Genomic DNA, 25961 nt, shown 5'->3' on the forward strand with positions numbered 1-25961 from the left:
GTGGTAAAGTGTATTGATAGTGGAGAAAAATATGTTATAATTAATATTGGGAGTGGTGAAAATGTGAAAAAGTGTTATAATTAGTATTGAGAGTGGTGAAAAAGTGAAAAGTAAGAATAAATAAAGTATTATTAGTGGTGGGGTAGTTGTCCAAAAATGAAAAGAAAGAAAGATGAACTTATTTGAGGGACGTCCCAAAAAAGAAAAAGAGGAACTCATTTCAGGGACGGAGGGAGTATATTGTATGCAACTTGAAAAATCTTGACAAATGCTTGTGCATTATTTCATGTGGAGTTTGAAATATTATAAATGAGTTTCGAGCACCACCCCATTTGAAATTTGATAGAACAAAATTGATTCGTGAACATGATCTCATATAAAGTTTGAAAGACCATAGCTAAGAGCACCCACAGTGGGGTACTCGATCCCACCTACTCGAGTAACTGGGAGATCGAGTACCCCACTGCAACTCCTCCTTACTCGAGGGAGACCCGATAGATTGGGTATGCCCTGATAGCTTTAAGAATTGGCGCGTGTCACACACACGCCTATTAGAAAAAAAATAAATCGAATTTTGAAAATTCAAACGGCTATGGTAGATTCCCAATTTTTTTGTTCTTCTCCTTTTGATTCCCAAGAATCCCAACGGCTTTCTAGCCGTTTTCTCTCTCTCTCTCTCTCTCTCTCTCTCTATCCCTCTTTTTTTATTTTATTTTTTATTTTTCTAACTATAAATATCCCTCACTTCTCCATTTCATTCACACATTTAATCTTTCCCTCTTTCTCTACTACATTTTCATTCTTTTCCTTTAAAAAATGGCCGAATGGTTCGATGATACTTCGTCGTCTTCATCCGACAGGGTAGCGCAAGAGATCATCAATGAGATCGAGTTGGACAAACAATTAATTGCTCAAATGTACTTCCAACCGGAGCCGGCCGGAATAGTTATTTTAGGATATGTCTTTAAATTTTTTAGATTTATGTAATTTTTTAATGCCATTTTTATGATTTTAAAATTAATACAATTTAAATTTGAAGTAAATTATGTTATTTAAATTTGTGCAATTAAATTTAAATGAAAAACACAAAAATCAAAACTAAAAAGATCAAGTAAGCTATCAAGTCACCCCACTGTGGCCTCCTTACTCATTGTGATCCCCCTTCTATCAAGTAAACTTTCAAGTCACCCCCACTGTGGATGCTCTAAGTTCTGAAAATTATCTCATGTGAAGCTTAAGAAACTTGATTCGAGATTCACATTGTATTAATTTATTTAGTAATTTGATTGATAAATTTTCATAAAAATAAATGTGTATACAAATATATTATTTTATAACTAAATGAAATTGAATAAATAATTTACTTAATCACACCAATTTATTTTTTAAAATTAAATTAATTAAATTATGTATTTAATTAAATAAATTTGGTCAAATTGAATTGACAAAGCAATTCGAATTCTATTAATCTCAATCATACGGCTAATTAAATGTAAATTTTAATTTGGAGAGCAAGAGCTTCTACATGTATAGGACTTATTTTGGTGAAATCTTATTATAAAAAAAAATCAATGTGAAATGAGGTGATTTATATGAATTCTTCATCCGATTGAGATTAATTATTATAAATTTGATAGAGGATTAAAGATTTCAAATACTATATTTTAACATCATATCATTTATTGTTCTTTATCTAAATTCTATATTAAAATGCGATTTTATTAAAAAGGAAGGAAAAACCTAAAACCCTTGAAGGCACAAGAAGCAAACTAAGGGCCGAGCCTCATTAAAACCTTTTTACGGAAAACCCAGAGGGAAAAATCGTAAAAAGGAAAAAGAGTATCCGTCTAAGAACGGAATCAAAAGAAAAGGGGAGAGCGGAAGGGAAAGTTTCCGGAACTCCGGCCTAACCATCGTCCCCAAACAATCCCGGCTCTCATCCCAACAAAAACAATAGAACAGAGGCAATTGGCCGGTGAGACTCCGTCGCCAAAAAGTCAACCAGAAAAAGCTAAACGGCCGGTTAGACGCCGTCGCCGTTAGCACAACCAAAATAAAAAACCAAGGGAACAAAGGAAGGCTACACAGCCGCTTAGATGCCGTCGCTGTGAGCTCTCCAAAACCACCAATCCCAAAGAACACACAAACAAGGTACTTAGTTCTTTATCTAAATTCTTTATTTATGCATTACTAATTTCATAATTTATTTATAGTTATTATTATTATTATTATTATTATTATTATTATTATTATTATTATTATTATTATTATTATTATTATTATTATTATTATTATTTTTATGGACGATACAAAAACAAATAAAGTTTTTAGATATGAAAAATATATTTTTATTCACGATACAGATAAAATGTATGGATATATTTTGTAAAAAATTTAAAATAAAATTTTCATTATTTTGATAGATGTAAAATAAGATTTTAATTTAAAGTATTCATTTTATAGAATTTGTGCTTATTATACAAACATGTAAATCAATGATCGGACTCATTTATAATTTAAATACACGTGCATGTCTCAATTCAAACCCAATTTAAAATTTATTTTAGACCCCCTAATTTTAGTGAGATCTAGGGCACGATCTGGTGCGTTTATTTTGTCAATCCTATGGCTGATATTGTATCTGGAGGGTGATTTTTTTTCGCAGGATTCGAATCCTGGAGGGAGCAGAATATTTTAAATTTTGTTATTCATCAGTATATACTGCGTTGTTCATCAGTATATACTGTGTTGTTCATCAGTATATATGTCTTATTCATTACGAATTTTTTAAATTTTATTTTTCATCAGTATATACATCTTGTTAATTAGATATGCGTTTTGTTCATTAGTATTATATATCTTATTCATTGTACTCATGTTACACGAAAAATAGGGGGTCTCACTGGAGCGCGCCCCTATATATATATATATATATATATATATATATATATATATATATAAATTAAATCAACTGAAGATCCAATCTTCAGTACCAACACACCTTGTTGGATTTCTCACTCCTAGCACGAACTGGTACTAGGATCTCACGGAGTCAGAGTACCTTCCAGAACTCTTTTTCAACTCAAACACTCGATTCTATCGGTCGAAGAGAAGTTTGAAATCTTGCCAACTAAACTTCAAAGAACAAGTTCTTTGAAGTTAGTTTTGACCTAGGCTCTGGGTAAATAGAGGTTTGCCTAAGGTCTAAGAGAATATATATAATCAGCAGTGACTGATTTTTGGCGTTGGTATTCTCTTCTTCAATTCAAGCTTTGGGAATTTGAGCTTTGGGCTGAGACGCAATTTTGGCAGAGCTTCAGCTTGTGTTGTTGAAACGGTGAAGATTGAAGTGATCCTAGAGCGCTATTTATTGGAGAGGTCTTGAATAGATCCGTTGGCGGAGAAGGTCTTCAAGATTTCTTCCGTTAGAGAGTAATTTGAACTTGGGCTGAGGCTTCAATCTTCGAGGTTCCTTGTTTGGTGAGAACGGCTATGTTGAAGAGTAGGAGATGTGATGTCTCTGATAAAGTAGTCACCAAATAGGAATGACCTCTGCAGAGATAGGAAGATCCTGAGATCTCTGCATTTAATGCGGCTGTACTTTTGGAGTACGTGGCTTCCTTTGAACATTAGAGGTTCAGTCTGAGAAAGAATGTTTAACTGATACTTGACTTTAGTATCAGTCCGCTGATTCCACGTGGCACGCATTAAGTAATCAGTTCAAGACTAATTCTTCAACTGATACTTCAGTTGGCAACTTCAGTCTTCAGTCCTCCGTTCTTTAGTCTTCAGAACAACAACTAAAATAGAAAAGAACTCTAACACTTGAGTTCGAACAATTCTAGTCTATTACAATTAAAGTCTATGGATTTTGGTATCATCAAAACAAGGATTAGGATATTCCATTAAGTTCCCAACAGAAGGCAATGGACCAACAAGCCTCCCATAAACCCTAGCCGCCTGCAAAAGCCTCGCGGTATTTTCATGGGCAGCTTTTGCAGGCGGTTAGGGTTTATGGGAGGCTTGTTAGTTCGTTTCCTCTAGAATTTTTTTATGTTCATAATATACATAAATCTGAATTTTTTTCCTTCGTATTAATATTTTATAGCACACAAATGTGCCCTCATTCTTTCAAACTTAGGGTTTTTATTAGGCTTACAAAGTGACGTAGCTTTACAATAATTGCACATTTATCAGATTTTGTGCATTTTTAACTATTTATCTTACACATTTTCTTACACAATTGTACTTGTGTAAGAACAGTGTAAGAACTTTTACAAAAAATCATGCAAACCTATCAACATCAATTGTGTTTTGGGTAGTTTTATAAGACATATTATATGGGTGGGTAGTTTTATAAGACATATTATGAATGTGAGTACTTTAAATTCTCCCTCAAAGAAGAAATAAATGAAAGTAACAATCTAGCATTCAAAGCTAAAGAGACGTTTATTCGGGTGCATTTACTTTGATGAATAAATTTATCATTGGAAAAAGAAGGATAACAAAATTTTATGCTTTAAATATTTTTCTTTCTTTTCCAACATTTGACAAAAAAGAAAATTTCACCATTTTTCTTTCCTTATTTTCATTTGAAAGAAAATTTTATGGTGAACTTCTCTTTAAAGGCATAAATATTTGTTATTCATTCTTTTTCAATGATAAATTTATCCATCAAAGTAAACGCACCCTTTTCTAATCCCACTCTTTTAATATGATAAGAATCAATCAATTCTTTTAATCTTATAAGAATTAAGCAAAACTAACTTGAATGATGAAAATAATTAAAGTCCTTGAAATATTTCAAAGTTTTAATCCATCAAAATAAATAAAAATTAATTTTATTATTTTTATTTATGAAGGCTAATCCTACAAAGTAAATTTCTCATTTATTTGTAGAAAACTACTCCATTCGTCCAACGAATCTTGAATCACTTTCTTCTTTCGGCCGTCCCACGAATCTTGAGTCATTTCCTTTTTTGGCAAAAAAATTCTCCTTTATTCACTTTTTCACTTTTTCACCTACCACACTTAACACACTAAATACTACTCCCTCCGATTCATTATAAGTGGCTCAAAACTTTTCGTCACGAAAATTAAAGACAAGGTGTAAATGTGTTAAAAGTGATAGGGTCCATACTTTTTAAAGGGTTAAATTCTGTCATTTGTGGAAATAGACCACTTATAGTGGGACGGCCCAAAATGGAATAGAGGTCATTTTTAGTAGAACGGAAGGAGTATTTTCTTAATTTTCGTGTAAAAAAAAATTGACTCAAGATTCGCGGATGGAGGGAGTAGTACTAGTATATGTTTTTTTTATTTTTTTGATAATATACTAGTACTCCATATGGTTTTATCTTACTGAAAGTTCGTCGAACGAAAATTCTATTTAAAAGAAAAAAGGAAAAGACAATTTGATTTGGCAAACGCTGATTGGGTCTAGCTACTCAACAATCGTTGACTTACGTGTCGAAATAATAAACGGCCTTCTGGCGGTGTTCTCATGATATCGGTCACATCTGATTACTACCCCTTCTATATATCGATTTGTTTCAAGCCTGTGAACAAACCAAGGAAGACTCCGGAGAAGAGTCGTTTGTTCCCACCATGGCATACGTTGAGAGAGGTACATTTTTCCCCACTTCTTTTGATAACTCGTTTGGGTATTAATTCATCTATGTTATTTTCCCTTCCGATCCTTCAGTTGATTTGATGTTTATTTCCAATTTTCGTATTTCCGATCCTATTTTTTGCAAATAATACACGAATCTTTGTTCAGAATGACTGATTATTGATTGCAGTGGTAGTTTATGTTGATCTTATATAAATTTGTGATAAGAAATCTCCGTTGTGACGATGTACTACTGTCTTAATTGATGGATCGCTCAATAATTCGAGACATCCCTGCTGTTGCTGCTTGACAGGTTGAAATTAGGGATAAGCTTCCATTACGGCATTTTTATTTGGGTGTAGGTCGAGAACTTAATTCATCCGATAATCTATCCGACATTGAAAGTCTGGTTATTACGCTTCAGAGATGACGAAAGGCCTTTCTTTTTATTCATTGTTAAATAATTTTACATTGCGAAATTTTAGATTTGAATAACAAGTTTTGTTTCATATTTTGAAGTTTCTTTTTGTGTGCAACTCATAAAACAGACAGTCAAGTTGTCATGGATTTCCAATATGAGTCGGGGAGTAGTATTTGTTTTAATAGAGTTAAATGGATAATGCTATTATTGTATACAAATGTAGGATATCTGAGTGATAAACCGATTTTTTGTCCCTGTATTCTTTGAGGTGGGGATAATCACATAGAAGAACAGAACTTCTATTGTTATTTAAGCATATTTGATAGCTCTTAGGCAAGTCATTTTCTCCCTGAGCCACCTTAGAATTTTCCGTTGGGTGTAATTTGCAAGACCCGTGCCCTATTGAGTAATTTCTGCAATGGAACAGTAAATGTATCTCTACGCTTGAAGCCAATTTGTTTGGGGTCATCAAAAAATCCCTCTAAGAGTATGTGGTTAGCGATTTTGTAGAATTGGGAGAAATGATTTGATTGTTAAAAGTAGTACTTGTTTGATAATTGTGGCAAGAACTTTGATTCAATATGTCAAATCATATCTGTAATATAATTGTATGAAGCAATATTATGTGAGTAAGAATCAATTTTTTGTTTTAGAAATGTGAAAGACAGATTTTTTGGATGTCAATCCATCTTCGGATAGTGATATGTAAAATCGAAAGAATTGTTCTCAAGGTTCTTAAACAAACACAAATTTTATTTGTGAGTTCATACGCGTGTTTTCCAGTTTCCAGAAGACCCTTAGTTTCTTGCACTATTATGCGTATCTTCACCTGATGACTTTATAAAAAAGCCTTTTGCAATGATACGAGACTTGATGCATGCGTGCATCGATATTGTTAGGTAGATGGACATGACGTCCATTCATTCTATCCTATGTATGTATTTGCTTGTCAGTGACTGTCCTGCTCTTCAGGTGTTATCAAAGATAAGAGATCAATATGGCGACTGAAAACAATCACAGACTTCTTCTGGGCCATAATCAATTTGATTCGGGCCTTTTTTGCCACGATGTTTTCGGTAATCCTATTCTTCTGGCTAAACTATGGAAGTTTCAATGCAGATCATGTCCTCATTCTTCCCTATCTTGTGCAGATGGAGAAGTCTGAAGCCTATCGGAAAGGTTCCGGTGCCAGCAAGAAATGGGATGGTGGTGGTCCAGGAGGTCCAGGAAGTGGCCCATACGGTGGTGGTCCACGTGGGCCACCCCGTGGATTAGATAACGTTAGAGGAATCGATCACAGTAAGTTTTTCCCTCATCATGTACTAATCTTTCCCGTTCTGTTCTCTTTTACTGTTCTTTTCGTTATCGACTTAAAATATAAATGTTGCTTCAGGTGCAGCTCCTGCTTGTGGCTCCTGTTGTGGAGGTTAAGGAAGCAGCTTATTCTCCACAAACGTTGACCGGGTGCACTTCCATGATCAGAAAAATTGCATATTGTAAGATAGGTTTTTCTTTTTTGAATTGGCTGTGTTAAAAGAGATTTTATATCTCAACCTGGATGCTTTCCAGTATATGAAGACTAATAGTTACTCAATTGACATGTACCTGTTAATCTGTTATGTGTATTAAAGTATCTTCCGAGTGTCTTGTTTGTTTTCAATCAACTATGTTACTACGAATTACTCCATATCAAATAGTTTTTGACTGATTGAGCAACTGATACATCTAATATATTACTTTGTGTTAATATCACTTTAGGCCTCATTCGGTGTTAAAGTTGAAATCAAGAGTGACAGGTGTAAACCTAGATAAAATAATATGGATTGGGTGAGACTTGGTAAATTATCTGTGTTTGGTTGTTTAGATTAAAATTTAGATAGTTGTTTGATAGTTTTAATTAAAATCTAGATTAAATAATAAAAGTACTATTTTATCCTTATACTAAATAAAAGAAATTGAGAAATTTAAATTAAAAGATAAAAAGAGAATTCCATCTTCCATCGTCTTCTGCCCCAACCCACTCCCCTCCACCCCCGTCTCAACCTGAAAAATGGGTTTTGCACCGCCTTTCCCCAGCAAAAAATCACGTTTCTTCCCCACCCCTAAAAATCTTCGTCGCCCCCTACCCCCAAGAACGTGACGGCTCAATGCCGCCTCCCCCCTCCAGTCTTCACATCTTCCGTTGACTTCGTCGGTCTCCAACGGTCCCCACCTATCAGCATTGCGCGACCTTCCTCCCTCCAGCGCCGCTCTCTTATTTAAAAATTTGGTTAATTTATTATCATCTTAGAAACAATCAAGTAAATCTCCAACAGCTCAACAAAAACTAAAATCAGAGAGTGAGATTGAGTTCAAAATCAGAGAAGGTAATATTTTTTTTGAAAAAAGGAAAAACCCAAATCCTATTGCAACCCTGTTTTAGGCAATAATCTCTCTTGTTATTTCTCTCTTGAACAAAAAAAAAATCCAAATTCTGAACACGATGAAGTGTCTAGTGTCGTCCGAAGGAGAATGGTGGCTGCAAGGAAGGTTAAGATGGTAGGACAAAATTGTTTAAGGCCCAGTTTGCTAGGGTCTGTAAGGTTAGACTGTTAATTAGTCTTGCTCTATTTCAATGTTTGCTAGCGTTAGACATTTAATTAGACGGCCCGAGAGAGCCTGCTGGCCCGTAGTTATTTTTAAGACTACTCTTGTTTAATTAACTTACGCTGAGCGTCGGATAGAACCCAAATACATCAGACTAAGGAGTGTATTTCCAATATTGCCCCCAAAATTCCCAATTTCAGAAACGAAAAAGGGGAAGAAAAATCTGCTCCAGACTTCGCCAGAAAACAGAAACGAAAAAGGCTTGCGACGCGGTCTCGTACAGATTGCTGGGCTGCGAATCCATACCTCTCGTCGTCTTCAAGAATTGATTTTTCTGAACTTCAATTATCTTCGACAGTCGTTGCTTCACAAATCGAGTCCCTCCATACGCCCTCAAGATAAGAAGGTTTGTTGCGTCGAACTCATTTTTGCATGGTTTTAGTTTCTGTTTTGCGCCGATTCCTCATATGTTTTCGTTCGAGATTGTATCAATTTGTGATTTAGTTGATTTGGCGTCGTCCCTGTGTATTTTTGGCGTGGGATTTAATTTCGAAAGTGTTTCCTCTCTTATTGTTGTTCTGTAATTCAATGTAAAATCCATTTGTTTTAATAAATTTTGCAAGTGTTTCCTCTGGGATTCTACAATCCCTGTTCTCGAATTCTTCCATTTCGCAAATGAGTCATATTTCACTTATGGAATTCTTCAATTTTGAATTCTTCAGTGGTAGTGTAGATGGTGCCGAAAATCGGGGGAAACCTGGGACCTTTATGCCTTCTTGTCAAGAAAATTTGTGTTTCTTGGAAAATTCTGATGAGAAAATGTATGATCCTCTATTAGCTGCTACTCCCAATTCAGTTTTTAATTGCATTAGTGTCAGTTTAGGAGTTCGATCTGGCGTTGATTTTGCTTCATCCCTGTTTATTTATCTCGAGTTAGATTTGGCGTCGTCCCTATATATTTTTATCAAGTTTGGCGTCGGATTTGGCTTGTGAAATGGGCTTTGTTTTACTGGTTTGAGGTGTTATTCTCCTTGTGTATCATACTTAGCTTCATTTGTTCCGTTTTAATATCTACTTTGAGGCCAATTGTAGAAGTAAAGGCTAAAAGCTAAAGCATGATCTGAATCCCTGTAGTGCTCACTCCTCACATGGTTGTTCCATTTTAATAGGCAATTAGATAATTGTTGTGCCGAAATCTTTTCCGTGAAGCAATTCAGGAGAAATATTGCTTAATTCCAAATTCTATAAGCTTAGTTCATCTATCACAATCTTAAGCTGATAGTGAACATAGATTAGCCAAATCTCGCAGTCTAAGCTTCAGATTCTTCACTTACATGGACAAAACTACTATCATATGTTGTCACTATCAATAGACACAGATCACATAGAACCTGCACTAGATTAAGGTGTAGGCAACAATGATAATTAAATACAAAATAGATTTCACTTTTACATGAAATGCTTGATGCTGTTTGAATGTGTTTTGGTGAGGCGGAAGAGGATTTAATGCTGAATTTGAAGAGAGGTTTTTTATTGATGAATTTATCTCGAACTTGCGACATTGAATGGTCTTGCTGATCTTTATTTAATAGGGTATATTTGCTTGATTTATGTGTTCTCTGTAACAACTTGAAAAATAAAAAAAATCTGATTTCATTACTTGAATTTTACTACATAAATAATAGGTAATATTGTGACGAGAATAAGTGAATATTTGGCTAATTTCTTGAATTTTGTATTGCAGTGGTTGGTTTTGAGTTAAGAATCATTTTTCTTCAATTTGTAATCCTTTATGTTTGAGCTTTATCTCATACTCATTTATATACTTTCACGGTGGTAATGAACAGGGATTCTACACCTCCCTTTTTGGCACAACAGATCTTCGACTGTCTTCGGATCCCTGAGGGCGGTAGCCTGCTTCACAGCTTCGAGGTTAGAGTTCGTATCTTATGATGAGATAATTTTATTCACTGGTATATTGAATAATCTGATTTTTTTTTTATAGGGGTAAGTCATTTGTATGGACTATTTTGATTGATGAAGGCAGATAAGATATATCTAAAGTTTATCTCGTCTTGTATATGACAATGATGTAATCTTCTGTGTTGTGTTGTGCCTTTTCTGTAGTGTATGTATTTATCATTTTTGTTGCATTGAGTAGAATGAAAATACTAATATGATTAACTAGCCAGAGCTTGAGACCTTCTTGTAAATATAGGTTATGGTTTTGCATTAGAGGTGAAATTGATCCTCAATTCTTTCATCAACTGAATTTTTATTTTGTAAAATTTGAGATTGTATGATCTTGGTTATTGAGAATGCATAAAATGTGCTCGCTTCATTGCCGTTATGTAGTTTCCAATTCTTTATTGTGGTTTATTTCATATTTATTCATCGAATTGCCGATTATCCTGCTGCCAATTGTCCGACTTCCATCCTTGTGCTACTAATTCTTTTAAAGTAGACAACAACACAAGCTCCTCCCTCGTAGACCATGATCGGCGAGTCTGTTGGGTTTTATTTGCCCGGCAACGACTAGCATCGCTGTTCCCTGACTCAAGTCCTTACCAAATACAACATACAACTAAATCAAACATATGCATAAAAATACAATCATACACGATATACATGTTAGCCCCCATTTCTATTTCTCTGTAAAGTTCAGCAAAAAATTCAAACAACTGAAATACTCTATGTGGAAACACAAAAATACAATCAAGTAACATAGAAGTAAAGTTAGTATTACACAAATCAGTTCTATAAAACCAGGGCCTGAAATAAAAATCGAGCCTAAATTTCTGACACCTTCAATCACTCTATATTTTACTACCGTTTCTTAATCTCTAAGGTTTTTTTTTTTTTATCTTCAATGGTCCACCACCACTTTCACTCTCATCATCAACACAATCTATATACTTTCATGGACCACATTTCAGTATAGTTTATATATATATATATATACACATGCATATATTTGCCAAAATGTATATGTGACTAGTGCGTCTGTGTGTTTGAGAACCTCTGCCCATATCCCCAATTTAGTAATACAAAATGGGCAATGATATGCTACAACCAAAAGCAATTCAATTTATCATAGCAAATTATTGTCTTTTTTAATTCAATAAACTATCTCAAATAGAAACAAGAAAGCACGCAGGGCAGTGGGTTTTTTGAATTAAAATTGTAAACCCATATTGGACTTATTGAGCTTAAGAAATGACTGCGTAATTTAGTCATTTCTCTTAGGCATATTATCGAACAGTTTAACAACAGCATAATATTCTTCCAATTTTCAATTTTGAATGTCCGAATCATGTAATCTTCTTTTGTTTTTTACGTCATTTTTGCATCGCATTTGTGAAATTGCAACAAGAAAAACAACAACTATTGTTATACCAGCAAGAACGAACGAATGCTATTCTTTTTCTACATAATCTCACAACAAAATCGAAAGTGTATGAGCAAGTTCAGATAGACGAAATTTTGAAGCAATCGCCAAGTATTTTACCTTGGATATTCGAAGCCATTTGGAAAGCAACCACGGTGAATCACAAACTCCGATCGGTAGCTGCCGGTGATCGACAACGGACGACGCAGATGGCATAGACGTTTCTCTTTCAAAGTCGCCAAATGTTTCCAGTTTTTAGTGCAAAAAAATGGCTCCCAAAGATGGTGGTTTTTCAAAATCTGATTTTGTGGACTTCAAGCAGGGTTTTATTAGAAATTTAGAAGGGTAGGGAGTGGGTTTTCTGAATTTAATAGAGGGTATGAAAGTAATTATGTGTTTATTTTTATATTGCTGCAGGGGATATCAAACCTATTTTTGGTGGTAATCATCTTAATCAACTAGCTAGCAAACATATTTTCAGATTAATAATCAAACATTAATAATAATGGGCCTTCCATAAAAAAATAATCTAGTGTAATCTTGCAAACTCAGCAAACAGGCTGTAAGGGTACTGTTCGGAGGAGAAAAGCAATCTAGGGCTCAAAGCAAGATACAGTTACTAATGGTGAATAATTCTTTTTTCACGGGTTGAGGTTATATCATGGGCCTTTTAGTTTAGTAATGTAGGATACCAAACGGCCTAATAAGGCCAGATAAATTTGCTATCTAGCCTTATCAGGCCTACCAAACAGGGTCTTACGTATGCACAAGAATCCCACTCCAATCATTATTTTAAACAAATTTGATTCTTTTTTTTGTGACCTTAATATTATTGAGATGCTAGAGAATCCCACTCCAATCATTATTTTAAACAAATTTGATTCTTTTTTTTGTGACCTTAATATTATTGAGATGCTTGTCTACTACATGTGATTCCTCGTGTATTGTGCATTGGATTAGAATGATTGAACGAAGTGTTTTGTTATAAGTATGTCACATGAGTACTAACCAATATAATATTGTTTAAAAGTAAGTAAGAAGAACTTTTTATGCTATGGATGCTTGAGTTTTGTATCTATATTGCAATTTTTGTTTTTTATGCAGCATGTGGATGCAACTTGAGTTTTCACTTCCAAAAGATAATATTATCACACCAAAAATAGAGAGATAAAATTATTCTTTCAGGAATTAAAAAAAAAAGTATGATCAAGGGGAGAATTCGAGGGAAAAGAACAAAAGGAATATAAAGGGAGACATTTTCGTTATTATATCCGTCATTTTCTTATGATTATTTTTTTAACCAAAGAGAACACATTGTTATAATTAATGCATATGTAGTAAAAATTTGAAGTTAAAGAGAATATGAACAAATCGAACTTTGTATTTTATGTAATTTATAAAATTAACGATCTCAATATTAGTTTATAAAGTATTAGAATAAAAATAAACGCCTAAATCAAAAAAGAATACGCTGACGATGGTTAAATGTGAGTGTTGTTCACATAAGGTATGTAGCATGACACGATCTCGTGCGTTTATTTCATCAATCCTATGGCTGATATTGTATCTAGAGGGAGAATTTTTTTTTTCAGGGTTCGAATCCTAGAGAGAGCGAAATATTTTAAATTTCGTTATTCATCAGTATATACTGCATTGTTCATCGGTATATAATGTCTTGTTCATCAGTTTATATGTCTTATTGATTACCAATTTTTTAAATTTCGTTATTCATCAATATATACTGCCTTGTGGCCCTTCTTCATCAGTATATATGTCTTATTCATTGTCCTCAGTATCTCACGAAAAATAGGGGGTCTCATTGGAGCGCGCATCTCTCTCTCTCTCTCTCTCTCTCTCTCTCTCTCTCTATATATATATATATATATATATATATATATATATATATATATATATAGGGTTGCGCTAAAATAAGACCCACTCTTAGCCTATAAAATAAGACTCAATCTAAACCCTTGATCTCATTAATTTAAACGGTCAATTTTTTTTTTAAGATTTTAATATTGATTCAGCCGAAATATGGTAGAAGGTTAACAATGTAATTACATTTTTGTTAATTAATATCTTCCCACAAATTGAGGGATCACGTTTATACTTTACAACATTCCATATCTTCTCTCATTCATCCATAGTTACGCATGTCTTCTAACAGAGCCCCCAAAACTTAGAGAATTCATCCACTTCACACTATCACTTTTAATGGTGAATCCAGGTATAGGCCGAATGTCATAGTTGTTGTTGTTGTTGTTTTTTTTTTTTTTTTTTATTGTTTGATGTATGCGATTCTGATATTGAAGAATGCAGTTGTATAATTATATATAATAATCTACTTCTGAAAATCCATACTCTAATATCAATGGTTGTTTTTTCTTTCTCAAATAATAATGGCAATTACGATTCTTTCGAGTATTTTCTTGCTTATTTCGTTACTAATATGTTTGGATTTTAAGTTCACGAACGTACTAATATTTATTCATGCAGTGACCATAATTTGATTCATTCATGATATGAAAAGTTGTAGTTTGATTCAGATGTTTTATGTGGATCCAAACTTCCATCTGAAATAACGATCCATCCTCTCGATCCTGTAAAAACAAAGGGTAGTAGGAAGCATTTGAAGTCTACTTATGAGAAAGAGCTTCTTAAGGCCAAGAAACCGAAGAGACGATGCAAGAAATGTGGATTTATGGTTCGCCATGATTCACGCAATTGTGGAAAGGTCGTAGAGGAGGATAGCGATGATGATTAATATTATAGCCACAATTTATTCTTACATTTTTTAGTTTTTCAGTTGGGTTTTACTGATTTTGGGCTTTTATTAATGGCTTTTGAACTTGAATACATTTTCAGACTTAATAAAGTTTTTTATGATCTATATTTTTATTTATAATTGCATGAATATGAAACACTTTACGTATGAACAAAAAATATAAGCTCAGATGAATTAAAATTGCGTATGAACAATTACACGTTTTTTAATGAAACCTGAAATCCTCAAGACATGGGATTTTTTGCACCTATTCTATGAACGTTTCCTTAAATTAATATTAATCAATTGAGGTATGAACGAAATATATAAGTTCACTTGAATCGAAAATTGCGTATGAATAATTTCAGTTTTCCAATGAAAAATGAAATCTTCAAAAAATGGGATTCCAACCATGGATTGCCATATTACATACTATTATAATTATATATTTACGAATTTTTAGGCACTTACCATATGAACAAAATTATCGAGTAAGTACGAATATTATTATATATGAAGTCCAACATAGAGACTTTTTGTTCGCCATGACTCATGCAATTGAGGATAGGTCATTGAGGAGGAGAGCGATGATGATTAACATTACAATGATATTTACTTTATACATCATTTAATTTTGCAGATGGATTACCATGATTTTATTCATAAACTATACTCATAAAATTCATTTTATTATCCCACATATAAATATTAAAATGCAACTTAAAGAAAATTACCAACCACATTCCATCACACAGTAGTTACACATCGATCCGCAACAATTTATCTAATATTCATAATACAACTATAAATAATTCATACTGATAATTAAATTCATTCATACTCAAACATATAACAAATATTGCTTAACCTAAAATTTAAAAAAATGAGAGACAACCACACACAAATACGGTACCCTAATTTTCTGAATCTTTGCTAAATGTCATCGAAAAAAAAAAAAAACAAATTGATTAACTTATAATTTTTTAAGTGTAAATGTACCCCAAATTTAATTATTGTTCACCATATACGTTTTTTTTACTTAGCATATAATAAGAACATACATATTTAAAATTCATACAACAATCGCTGCATATTCATATCCACAAGGTAAATCATTCAGCACAAAAAAAAGGTACAATTCTTGAACTCCATTTTTAACATCAGAAACTTTCTTCATATTTACCGAAAATTTCACAAAATCATCGAATTTCTTACCGGTGGATTAGATTTAGTATGCACCATTTGGTTGTAGGTGAACTGAACCAGCAACGAGTACTACTTGGAAACTAAGAACTCTATATTTCCTATCTTCAGCCACCGTGAAATTTTTCTGGTTTAGAGAATATGAATCGAGCTTCTTGTTTCATAGGGTTTAGAGATGTAATCATTGCAAATCTTAATTTTTCTTTTAATTGATGCTTAAGAATCGGAACTACCATATAGAAGGAGAGAGAACTTCGAGAATCACTCGTTTCCTGTCGGGAAAGTGAGAAAAAATATGGGAGTAAACAGAGGAGTTCTGTTGGCAGCGGCGGCGCTCCTGTTTGCGGCGGTGATGTTGCCGGAGGTGGTGGCGGTGCGTTACATAGTGGGTGGCAACATGGGCTGGAGCCAAAGTGTGAACTACACAATTTGGGCTCAGGACAAGAAGTTCTACAATGGGAATTGGCTCTTTTTCATGTACGATAGGAACCAGATGAACGTTCTTGAGGTGAACAAGACGAATTTCGAGAGCTGCAACTCCGAGCATCCGCTCCACAACTGGACTACGGGTGCCGGGAGGGACGTCGTCCCCCTCAACGTGACCAAGACGTTCTTCTTCATCAGCGGGAAGGGGTTCTGCTTCGGGGGCATGAAGGTCGCCATCCACGTCGAGAAACCTCCTCCTCCGCCATCATCCTCTCCGATAAAGAGCAGCTCTCCGCCTAGTTTGAGAAGCCGGGTTTTCGTCCCGGCCCTTTTCGCCGTTGCAGCTGCCTGGGATGCTCTTCTGCTGCTCTTGTAGCTTGCTTTCATTGATGAGAGTTGTTTAGCCCAAATTGTGAAGAATTATTGAGCTTGTGGCATTGTTTTTGTTACTTCTTTCTTCTTTTTCTTTCTTTTATTTATCCATCAAATTTGAACTGAGTTTACAGATGAATTCAGATCAAGATTGAATGAGGAACTACCATATAGAAGACTTAGGAAGTCAAATTTATATGGGCTATTTTACCCTCACGTCACATATCAGTATGCACGATTTAATTTATTAAATGCACGATACACTATATTTTAATTAAAATCCAGCCGTAGATCATGTACAATCTACGGTTATAAATTAGTCTTATATTATAGACTAAGGGAAGTCCATTGAATAGCACCACCCTATATATATATATAGGATTGGGTTCTACAAGAAAAGGAGAAACATGTCAGTAATGCGGTTGAACATACCAATAATTTATTGAACGTTTGGGGTTCGAAATCTGGATACATTCAACACAATTACCGATACGTTCATCAAAAATCTGAATGCGAAATTTAATCTTAATTATTGACCGTTCGATTAATCATGATCAGTGGCTGAGATTGTTTTTTCTTTTGCAAATATTTATTTTCTATTGAACTTCCTCCTATAGGGTGCGGTTATAGTGAGAACAACAATTATCGTGAGAACATAAGAACCAATAAAATTACTGCATCTGCTGTACAAATTAATGCATCCGCTATTAAATTTAATGCATCCGAAAAAAATAATTTTTTTGCTCTCTTCAGGATTCGAACCCAGCACCTGCATCCATCCACCAAGATGATGCATCTACCGTAGATCTTGATGATCGAATGGCTTAAAATGGTTCTCCGTTCTTATTTTATTAGTGGTTCTTATTTGAACCTCTCCCTATATATGTCTATATATATATAGATCGCATGGAGATGAAAATTTATCAAAATAAAAATAAAAATACTATTATAATTCCTTCCACCAATCCTATAAGTAACATGCGATGGACATGACGCAAAGTTGTTATTTCTGTTTTTCTGTTTTACTATACCACCACCATGTAAGATCACTTTGACTTTTTTCTTCCATCCCCAAAACACAAACAAAAATTAAGTCAATACATACGATTGCAATAGAAGAAATTAAAATGGAAAAAGTGCAAAGTAATGTTGCGGGCCTATGCGAATTGCCGGCGGAGTTCATCCGGCCGGAGGCGGAGCAGCCCCGCTTCACCACGTTCGAGGGGGCGGATGCGGAGGTGCCGGTGGTTGATTTCGGCGGCGAGTGGGAAACGGTGGTGAAGGCGGTTTGCGAGGCGAGCAGCAAATGGGGGTTATTCCAGATTGTGAACCACAGCATCTCCGGCGAAGTTATAGACAATTTACAGAGGGTTGGGCGGCTGTTTTTCGAGCTACCGAATGAGGAGAAAACGGCATATGCGAGGGATCCAGAGAGCAAGAGCCTTGATGGCTATGGAAGTAGGCTTAGAAATGGTTGGGTTGATCACTTGTTCAACAAAATATGGCCTCCTAACGCCGTTGATTATCGCTTCTGGCCCAAAACTCCGCCTGATTATAGGTATTTCTTTTCTGTGAAATTTTCTTCTTGGAATTTTAAATTAATGCCATGAATTTTTGAAATATGTATGAATGAATATGCTGTGAATATTAGATGATGAGTTAATAGGTCAATATTATTTAATAAAAGGAAATAATATCCATGATGATAAATTTTTTTTTGAAAAAACTAGCGCCCCCGTGCCGCCACCTCCCCTCCGCGGTGAATCTTTTAATGGTATTTTGATGTTGTCATCGGTAGTGGCATGTGAATAAATAAATAAAATAAAAATCAATCTTGACCTTGTAGAGTTGTCCACTTACGGGAGCTAAAATTAAATAATTGTTGGGCGTGGCCACTATTTAATTCCCTACGAAATGAATAGACAAGGAAAAGAAAAGAAAATTTGTCACGAAGTAAAAATATTAATAGATTTGCACCAAACCTATGTTGAAATAAATAGCTTATTTAATGTCATAATTATTTTGTAATTAATAGAATTAAAAAATATTTTTGGAATCTACATATTGAATAAATAGCTTATTTAATGTCATAATTATTTTGTAATTAATAGAATTAAAAAGTATTTTTGGAATCTACATATTGAGTTGATTAATTTGGTATATTTACTTTTTCAAATCTATAAAGAATTGAATGAGTAATTAATGTCCAAAGATGCCACTGTTCGGACCACCTGTTTGCCCAAACCGTGCACGTGGCGGCGATTCAGGACTAAAGAGACACGCTGGTTTGGACCACATGTTTGCCCAAACAGTGAACCCCTTCGTACTGAAGAGACACATCTCTTCGAAACAGAAGGGTGCACCTCTTCGGACTGAAGAGTCACGTCCGTTCGAGAAAACCCTTGGAACACTATAAATAGGGCCCTCCAGAATGAGATTAAACACAATAACGAATTCAGATAATCAACTAGTCATATTAGTTTAGTTTACATACTCAGTCCCGAGTATCAAGCCGTTCGAACGGATAGCGATCTCCTAGTCCTAAGGACTCATCTATCATCCCTAAACCGTTGTATCTTGGGGGCAATTACTGTAGATCTGCGAGCACAGAGCGTAAGTAATTTTGTCTTACGCAGAGAGATTTAATCTCGCCTCGGTTCTGCATCTTTTTCCATTTATCGTCATTTATTTTCTACACTCCCAAATAACAACCTATATAGAGGGAATACATTAATAATTCCGCCTAGTAACGATTCCAGTTGAAACAAAAGCCCCAGTAAAGATACTACTGTTTAATTAATTAGGTTAAATTAATGGTATCCACACGATGAATATATTTCTTATAGGAATATTTGGAATATTTGCCGTAAAATACACGAACTTTCAGCAAATTTTGATTTTTCCCATAACCTTTAAAATTTGAAAAAAAAAATACACCACCTTTCGATTTTTTCTGATTTTTCCCACAGATATGAAATACCCTAAATAGAAGCTGATTTTAGAGCTTTTGACTTTTACTGAAAGTTTGAGTATTTTACCAAAAATATCTCTTTCTTATAATGTCAGACATGGAAAGAATAATGAAAGTTTCACTAGTTTAATTAATTAGGTTAAATCAATGGTATTCGCATTTTTTTTTTACGATTATTGAAATGGTAGGGAGGTTACTGAAGAGTACGGAAAAAATCTGCAAGAAGTGGTGGAGAAGCTGCTGGGGTGCCTATCGTTAGGGTTGGGGCTAGGGGTGGAGGAGTTGAAGACGGCGGTGGGAGGTGAGGAGCTCGTCTACAACCTCAAGATCAACTATTACCCACCGTGCCCCCGGCCGGACTTGGTTCTTGGGGTGCCGGCGCACACCGATCTTTCCGCCTTAACAATTTTGGTGCCAAATCAAGTTCAAGGACTCCAAGTTTTCCGAGATCAACATTGGTACAATGTTTCATACATTCCTAATGCCTTGATCATCCACATTGGAGACCAAATTGAGGTACGTTATATCTTCATTAATTAATTATATCCTTTTATTCTTAAGAATTAACCACCAAACCTTTATGCATAGTAGTATTAAAAAGTCGAAAAGTAATATCAAGTACATATGGTCCGAATTTTTTAATAATTTCATGGGACCATGACTATTAGATTTTTTCAATTCACATTAACGGAGTATATACTAGATATAAAACTAAATATTGGATTTTTTTTTAGCTCTATACAAATTGACACAATATTGTCAAAATTAATTACAAGTAAATATAAACTATAATCAATTCGAATAGTCAATTTCAAAAAACAATATATCGTGAACAGCTTACATGGGAAGACGCACTGAAAAGATAATGGATCAATAATTAATAGAACGATGTGATCTATTTGAACTTATAAATATATAGCTTCTTTTGAGAAGAAGAGTAGATGACGCATAAGACCATCTTTAACGGCAACAACATTTTGCCATATATGGTTAATTGAACGCCTCAACATTAAAGCAAATAAAAAGAGGGCGGTCGATCACAAGAGAAATGAGACTAGGTGGTCTCTCTCTCTCTCTCTCTCTCTCTCCTCTATATTCCATGTTTGAGAGAGAGACACTTCTTTCCACTCTATTGGCTTTCGAAATTTTATTTAAATTTATATATAAAATTATCATTTATAAAATATTAAAAAAAAATAGAGACCACTCTTGTTATATTTTAACACACTCTTTAAATTTTCTCCTTTTTTTTCCTCTACACATAACTTCTATTAATTTTTAAATTATTTGCAATATTTTAATTTATACTTCTAAATTATTATAATTAAAAATAATAATAAAATAATTATACATAATATTATGGTTGGATGATTAGAGTGATCATTGATAAACCACAAAAAGAGAGGTGATTGGATTGAATTGAATATTAATGATGTAGAAGACAGGTAAATTAATTAAATATTAAAGATGATTAGATGATTGGGTGGTTGGTGATAAACATAGTCTAAGGAGAGTAAAAGAATCAAGAAATAGCGAATGACTCAAAAGAGTTTTGTTTCTATTTCCTAATTGAGTAATCGGGTTATACCTAATTAACAGTCGTTTTATTTTATATGATTGAGTAATTTTATCCTTAAAATTAGAATTTCTTTAATCTCATTCTTGTGAATGAGTAGGGCTGGGAATCGGGTACCCTACCCGAAAAAATCGGGTACCCAGTCCCGATTAAGACGGGAAATCGATACCCGATCCCGAACCCGAAAAAAAATCGGGTACCCTAATACCCGAGTCGGGTACCCGAGTCGGGTATTCGGGTACCCTAATTACCCGGTCAAAATTACATGTTTCAGGTCAAACTGTGTAAAATCGGGTATTTCGGGTATTAGGGTACCCGGTTTTCCTTAATCCCTAATACCCGAAAATACCCGATTTTTTTTAAAAAAAATCGAAAATCTGTATTAATAAATAATATATAACATCAAATCAAAATTGAAAATTGAAAATTTTGTAGGTAGGGTTACAGTTCAGTAGTTCACTCATTTGATTTGAAAATTGAAATTAAGGAATTAAAATTTAATTAAATAATTTAATATATATTTAATAAAAATCGGGTATTTCGGGTATACCCGATACCCGATTTTCCCCCACCCTAAATACCCGATCTCGAACCCGGTCCCTAATTTTTCGGGTATAGGGTACCCGATACCCGATTTTTTCGGGTCGGATATTCGGGTACCCTATACCCGAACCCTATCTTCCCACCCCTATGAATGAGTTATGAACAAAGTAAAATTAGCTTAAATGATATCAATAATTAAAAGTCTTGAGATATCCTAAAATTCTACATCCTTCTAAGTAAATAAGAAAGAGTCATTATGCGGCCGGGTCGCCCCGCGCCCAAACTCGTCACCTAACCCGTGCCCCTGACCCGCTCTCTTTTGACACGCGCCCCCAAATTATTACATTTGTTCATAGTAATTGTTACTTTTAATAAGCATAAGATATACAGTTGTTCGCACAAATGTATACTTATGTAAATATAAGTATTTACCTTCATTCAATATAAAGTATTAGTATATTTTCTAAATCTTAAACACTGTAAACTAAACCCTAAAACTTGGACACTAAACCCTAATAGGAGTATTTACTTTTAATAAGTATCAGATATACATTTGATCGCACAAAAGTATACTTATGTTAATATAAATATTTACCTTCATTTAATATAAATCATTATACGTATCAATAATTACTTTTCCTTACGATAATAATTATTTGATCAAATAATAATATAGTTACTTATGTTTATTAAAAGTAATAATTATTATAATAAAAGTAATAATTGATATGGAGAAAGGTAATATTTCAAAAATATTATATTTATTGTAATTATTGTTATAATAAAAAGTACTAATTATTATTATAAAGAATGGTAATATTTTTGAAATATACATTTCTTCACAATATTGATGTTAACTACTTATATTAACATAAGTATACATTTGTGCGAACAAATGTATATTTTACGCTTACTAAAAGTAACAATTATTATGAACAAATGTAATAATTTAGGGCGCGAGTCAAGAGCGCGGGTCAGAGGGACGGGTTTGGGCGCAGGGCGATCCGGCCGCACCCAATAATTGGCGAATAAGAAATTAGTCTTCTGCTGAAAAAAAAAGTTAGTCTTATTATTTTAATTTATTGGGACTAATACTCAAAAGTAATCGTGCCCTAATAAGAAAGGATAAGAAGAGATCTAACGAGTGTGAAGGAGCGAGTAGAGTACTACTTGGCAGTATAAATTCAAGAATGCTGCTAACGCCTTTTTCCTTTCCAAGAAGAAAAGACTTATAAGGGAAGTTTGGTTTTCAATTTCAAGAAAGAATGAGATGAAGCTAAATCAAGCTTAGGTCGTCAACAACAAAGATCCCTCATTGAACACAAAATAAATCATGAAAATTAATTCGTATATTTTAGATGTTTATTTATATATATCTCATTTCTAAAGAAAGATATTAATTCGCATTTAATCCATATATTTCTTCTAATCCTTTCTCCGAACAAAATATATCCACATATACATATACTACGTGCACATTTCTTAACCAAATATGCATAGTAAAACAAGCAAATAAAATTAATTATAGAGGGGCTGTCGCCGACATGCACCTTCATTGATTAAAAGCATTCAAATTCAAAGAATATTAAAGTTGTGCTTTTACACCTCTGCATTATTGTCCATCCACAGCTTCAGTGATTTGTTAAACAGCTCGATAGTCGATCAATTCATTACTTAACTAAATTAAATTAATTTGTTAATGATTTCTTGAAAGAAAATAAAAAATAAAAAATTCTAAACTAGTTAATGGTGTGCTTAGCTTAGGTACTAGGAAGTGTCACCAAGAAACAGAATATGAGAGATTTATGGAGCCATACAACAACAACAACAACAACAACAACAACAACAACAATAATAATAATAATAATAATAATAATAATAATAATAATAATAATAATAATAATAATAATAATAATAATAATAATAATTTCAGTTTGCTCATTATTTCCAAATAATTAAAACAATAATATTTAACTTTAACTTCGATATACTGGCATAGACATTTAAATAAATAAATAATAAATCTATGCAGCCATATTGTGGCCACCCACAATCTAGTTTAATAGTGAAAATTTTAATTTATTTAATTTATTTTTTTTAAAAAAATAAGATTTAGTTATTTTATTGTATTTTCTACATTTTAGTTATTTTTTATAAAAACTTTTGCATCTTTTATTTTTAATTTATTTTTTAATAAAAATAAAAAAATTATAAAAAATAACTACAAAGTAGAGAATACAATAAAATAATTAAATCTTATTTCTATTTTAAAAAATAAGTTAAATAAATTAATCCTTTTTTTTAAATGATTTTTGGGTGGCTACAATGTGGCTATTTAGCATTACTCATAAATAAAGTCTATATAATACATGTGCAATAAATATCTACAATGTACGTACGTAATATGCATATGTTTATGATTTGAGTAGTGCTATTTGGACAAAATTTGTCCGGACAAAAATAAGGTTAATTTTTTTAAAAAATCAATTTATTTATAAATTTTGATTCAAGTTTTAAAGGATTTAGTTAGTTTTGTTGTTTTCTCCATATTGTAGTTTTTTCGTAATTTTTTAACATTTTTTTTATTTTTTGTTATTTTATTTGTAATTTGTGTACTTTAAAAATAATAATAATTAAAAAGATTATTAAAAAATTACAAAAAAATTATAAAAAAATTACAATATAAAGAAAACAATAAAACTAGCTAAATTTTATTTAATTTTGTACCAAAATTTATAAATAAATTTATTTTATAAAGTATTTCATCATATTTTGGCCGGACAAATTTTGTCCAAATAGCATTATTAGTGCTATTTGGACAAAATTTGTCCGGACAAAAATAAGGTTAAGTTTTTTTAAAAATCAATTTATTTATAAATTTTGATTCAAGTTTTAAAGGATTTAGTTAGTTTTGTTGTTTTCTCCATATTGTAGTTTTTTCGTATTTTTTTAACATTTTTTTAAATTTTTTGAAACTACCCAAACATCCACAAACTCCACCTACCACTAGACTACGAATATGGCAATATATTTCAGGTACAGTACAATGAAATAATTAATGTAACACATTATCAGCTCAGCATTGCAGCTATCAATGTTTTATGACACAATTAATCAAGGGCCATCTTGTACAAAATTATATAGTACCTAATTTATTTCAGCGTGCATTAATTACAATCATCTTTTTGCATGCTTTCATTTTATGTTATTTTATTATTGGGATTCATAGATATTGAGCAATGGGAAATACAAAGCAGTGCTTCACAGATCAGTGGTAAACAAGGAGATAACAAGAATTTCATGGCCGGTTTTCATGGAGCCACCTCCACATCTTGAAGTCGGCCCTCATCCTAAACTTCTTAATCAACAAAATCAGCCCAAATATAAGACCAAGAAGTTTAGTGATTATGCTTATTGCAAGCTCAACAACATTCCTCAGTGAATTTATATTTTAGATTTCCTTTTTCAATAACCACTGTCCCTGTATATGGAGGCGTTAATTTTGAGATTAATTAATTAGATTCGTCTTTGTAACTTTATTGGTATTGTATTAATTGATAATACACAAATTAAAGAACATCAAGAGAAGGATTATATATCCGCGGATTTGGCTGTTGTTAATTATAGTAGTATTGAGTTTTTTTTTGGTTGAATGTTAGTATAGTATATATTGATTTAAGGGCATTAGTTCTTTGTGTCATTATTGATTTGAATACTCCTCCCGTCCCACTGTACGTAATATCTTTTTTTTGGACACAGAAATTAAGAAAATTGTAGTTTGTTTGTAGGTGAAAAAGTGAAAATGTGTTTAAAGGGTAAAATTTTTACCAAAAAATGAAAGAGTCTCACTTACAGTGGGACGCCTTAAATAGAAAGAGTCTCAGATATAGTGGCACGGAGAGAGTAATATTCTTTTTTTATTATAGTTGTATCGCATCTTTTTATAGGTACCCCCACGTGGATAACGTCCAATAATATTTTTTTGGAATATAAGTATTAATATATCTACATATATTAAAGTTTTTTTAATTCATAAATTAATGCTCCATCTTGATGCCTACCATTTTTTAATGGTTTTTATACCCACGTCCTTATTA

At 33.1% G+C, this 25961-nt stretch overlaps 3 protein-coding genes and 1 long non-coding RNA gene across 5 annotated transcripts; 3 read left to right on the forward strand and 1 right to left on the reverse strand.

Moving 5' to 3' along the window:
• The first annotated feature begins 5421 nt into the window (after positions 1-5421).
• On the forward strand, positions 5422-7692 carry LOC131011919 (uncharacterized). Of its 2 annotated transcripts, XM_057939820.1 has the most exons (4): positions 5422-5626; positions 7005-7108; positions 7184-7331; positions 7426-7692. In XM_057939820.1, the coding sequence occupies exons 1-4, from the start codon at positions 5608-5610 to the stop codon at positions 7461-7463; spliced, it is 309 nt and encodes a 102-aa protein (XP_057795803.1). In that variant the 5' UTR covers positions 5422-5607; the 3' UTR covers positions 7464-7692. The 2 variants fall into 2 exon arrangements, with proteins under 2 accessions (XP_057795803.1, XP_057795802.1); XM_057939819.1 differs by having other exon boundaries at positions 5481-5626; positions 7184-7692.
• A 3245-nt stretch (positions 7693-10937) lies between these two features.
• On the reverse strand, positions 10938-12364 carry LOC131011920 (uncharacterized). The gene is made up of 2 exons (XR_009097137.1): positions 12127-12364; positions 10938-11181 (listed from the first exon to the last, which is right to left on the reverse strand). It is a non-coding gene; the product is annotated as an uncharacterized LOC131011920 (long non-coding RNA).
• A 3493-nt stretch (positions 12365-15857) lies between these two features.
• Positions 15858-16933, forward strand: LOC131011921 (early nodulin-like protein 17). Its single transcript, XM_057939822.1, has one exon. The coding sequence runs from the start codon at positions 16272-16274 to the stop codon at positions 16776-16778; it is 507 nt and encodes a 168-aa protein (XP_057795805.1). The 5' UTR covers positions 15858-16271; the 3' UTR covers positions 16779-16933.
• A 787-nt stretch (positions 16934-17720) lies between these two features.
• LOC131011922 (flavonol synthase/flavanone 3-hydroxylase-like) lies at positions 17721-25485 on the forward strand. Its single transcript, XM_057939823.1, has 3 exons — positions 17721-18332; positions 19934-20261; positions 25094-25485. Exons 1-3 carry the CDS (start codon positions 17902-17904, stop codon positions 25304-25306), a joined length of 972 nt encoding a protein of 323 aa, XP_057795806.1. The 5' UTR covers positions 17721-17901; the 3' UTR covers positions 25307-25485.
• Positions 25486-25961: the final 476 nt, after the last annotated feature.

This window comes from Salvia miltiorrhiza, chromosome 2 (genome assembly GCF_028751815.1).
Source record: "Salvia miltiorrhiza cultivar Shanhuang (shh) chromosome 2, IMPLAD_Smil_shh, whole genome shotgun sequence".
NCBI lineage: Eukaryota > Viridiplantae > Streptophyta > Magnoliopsida > Lamiales > Lamiaceae > Salvia > Salvia miltiorrhiza.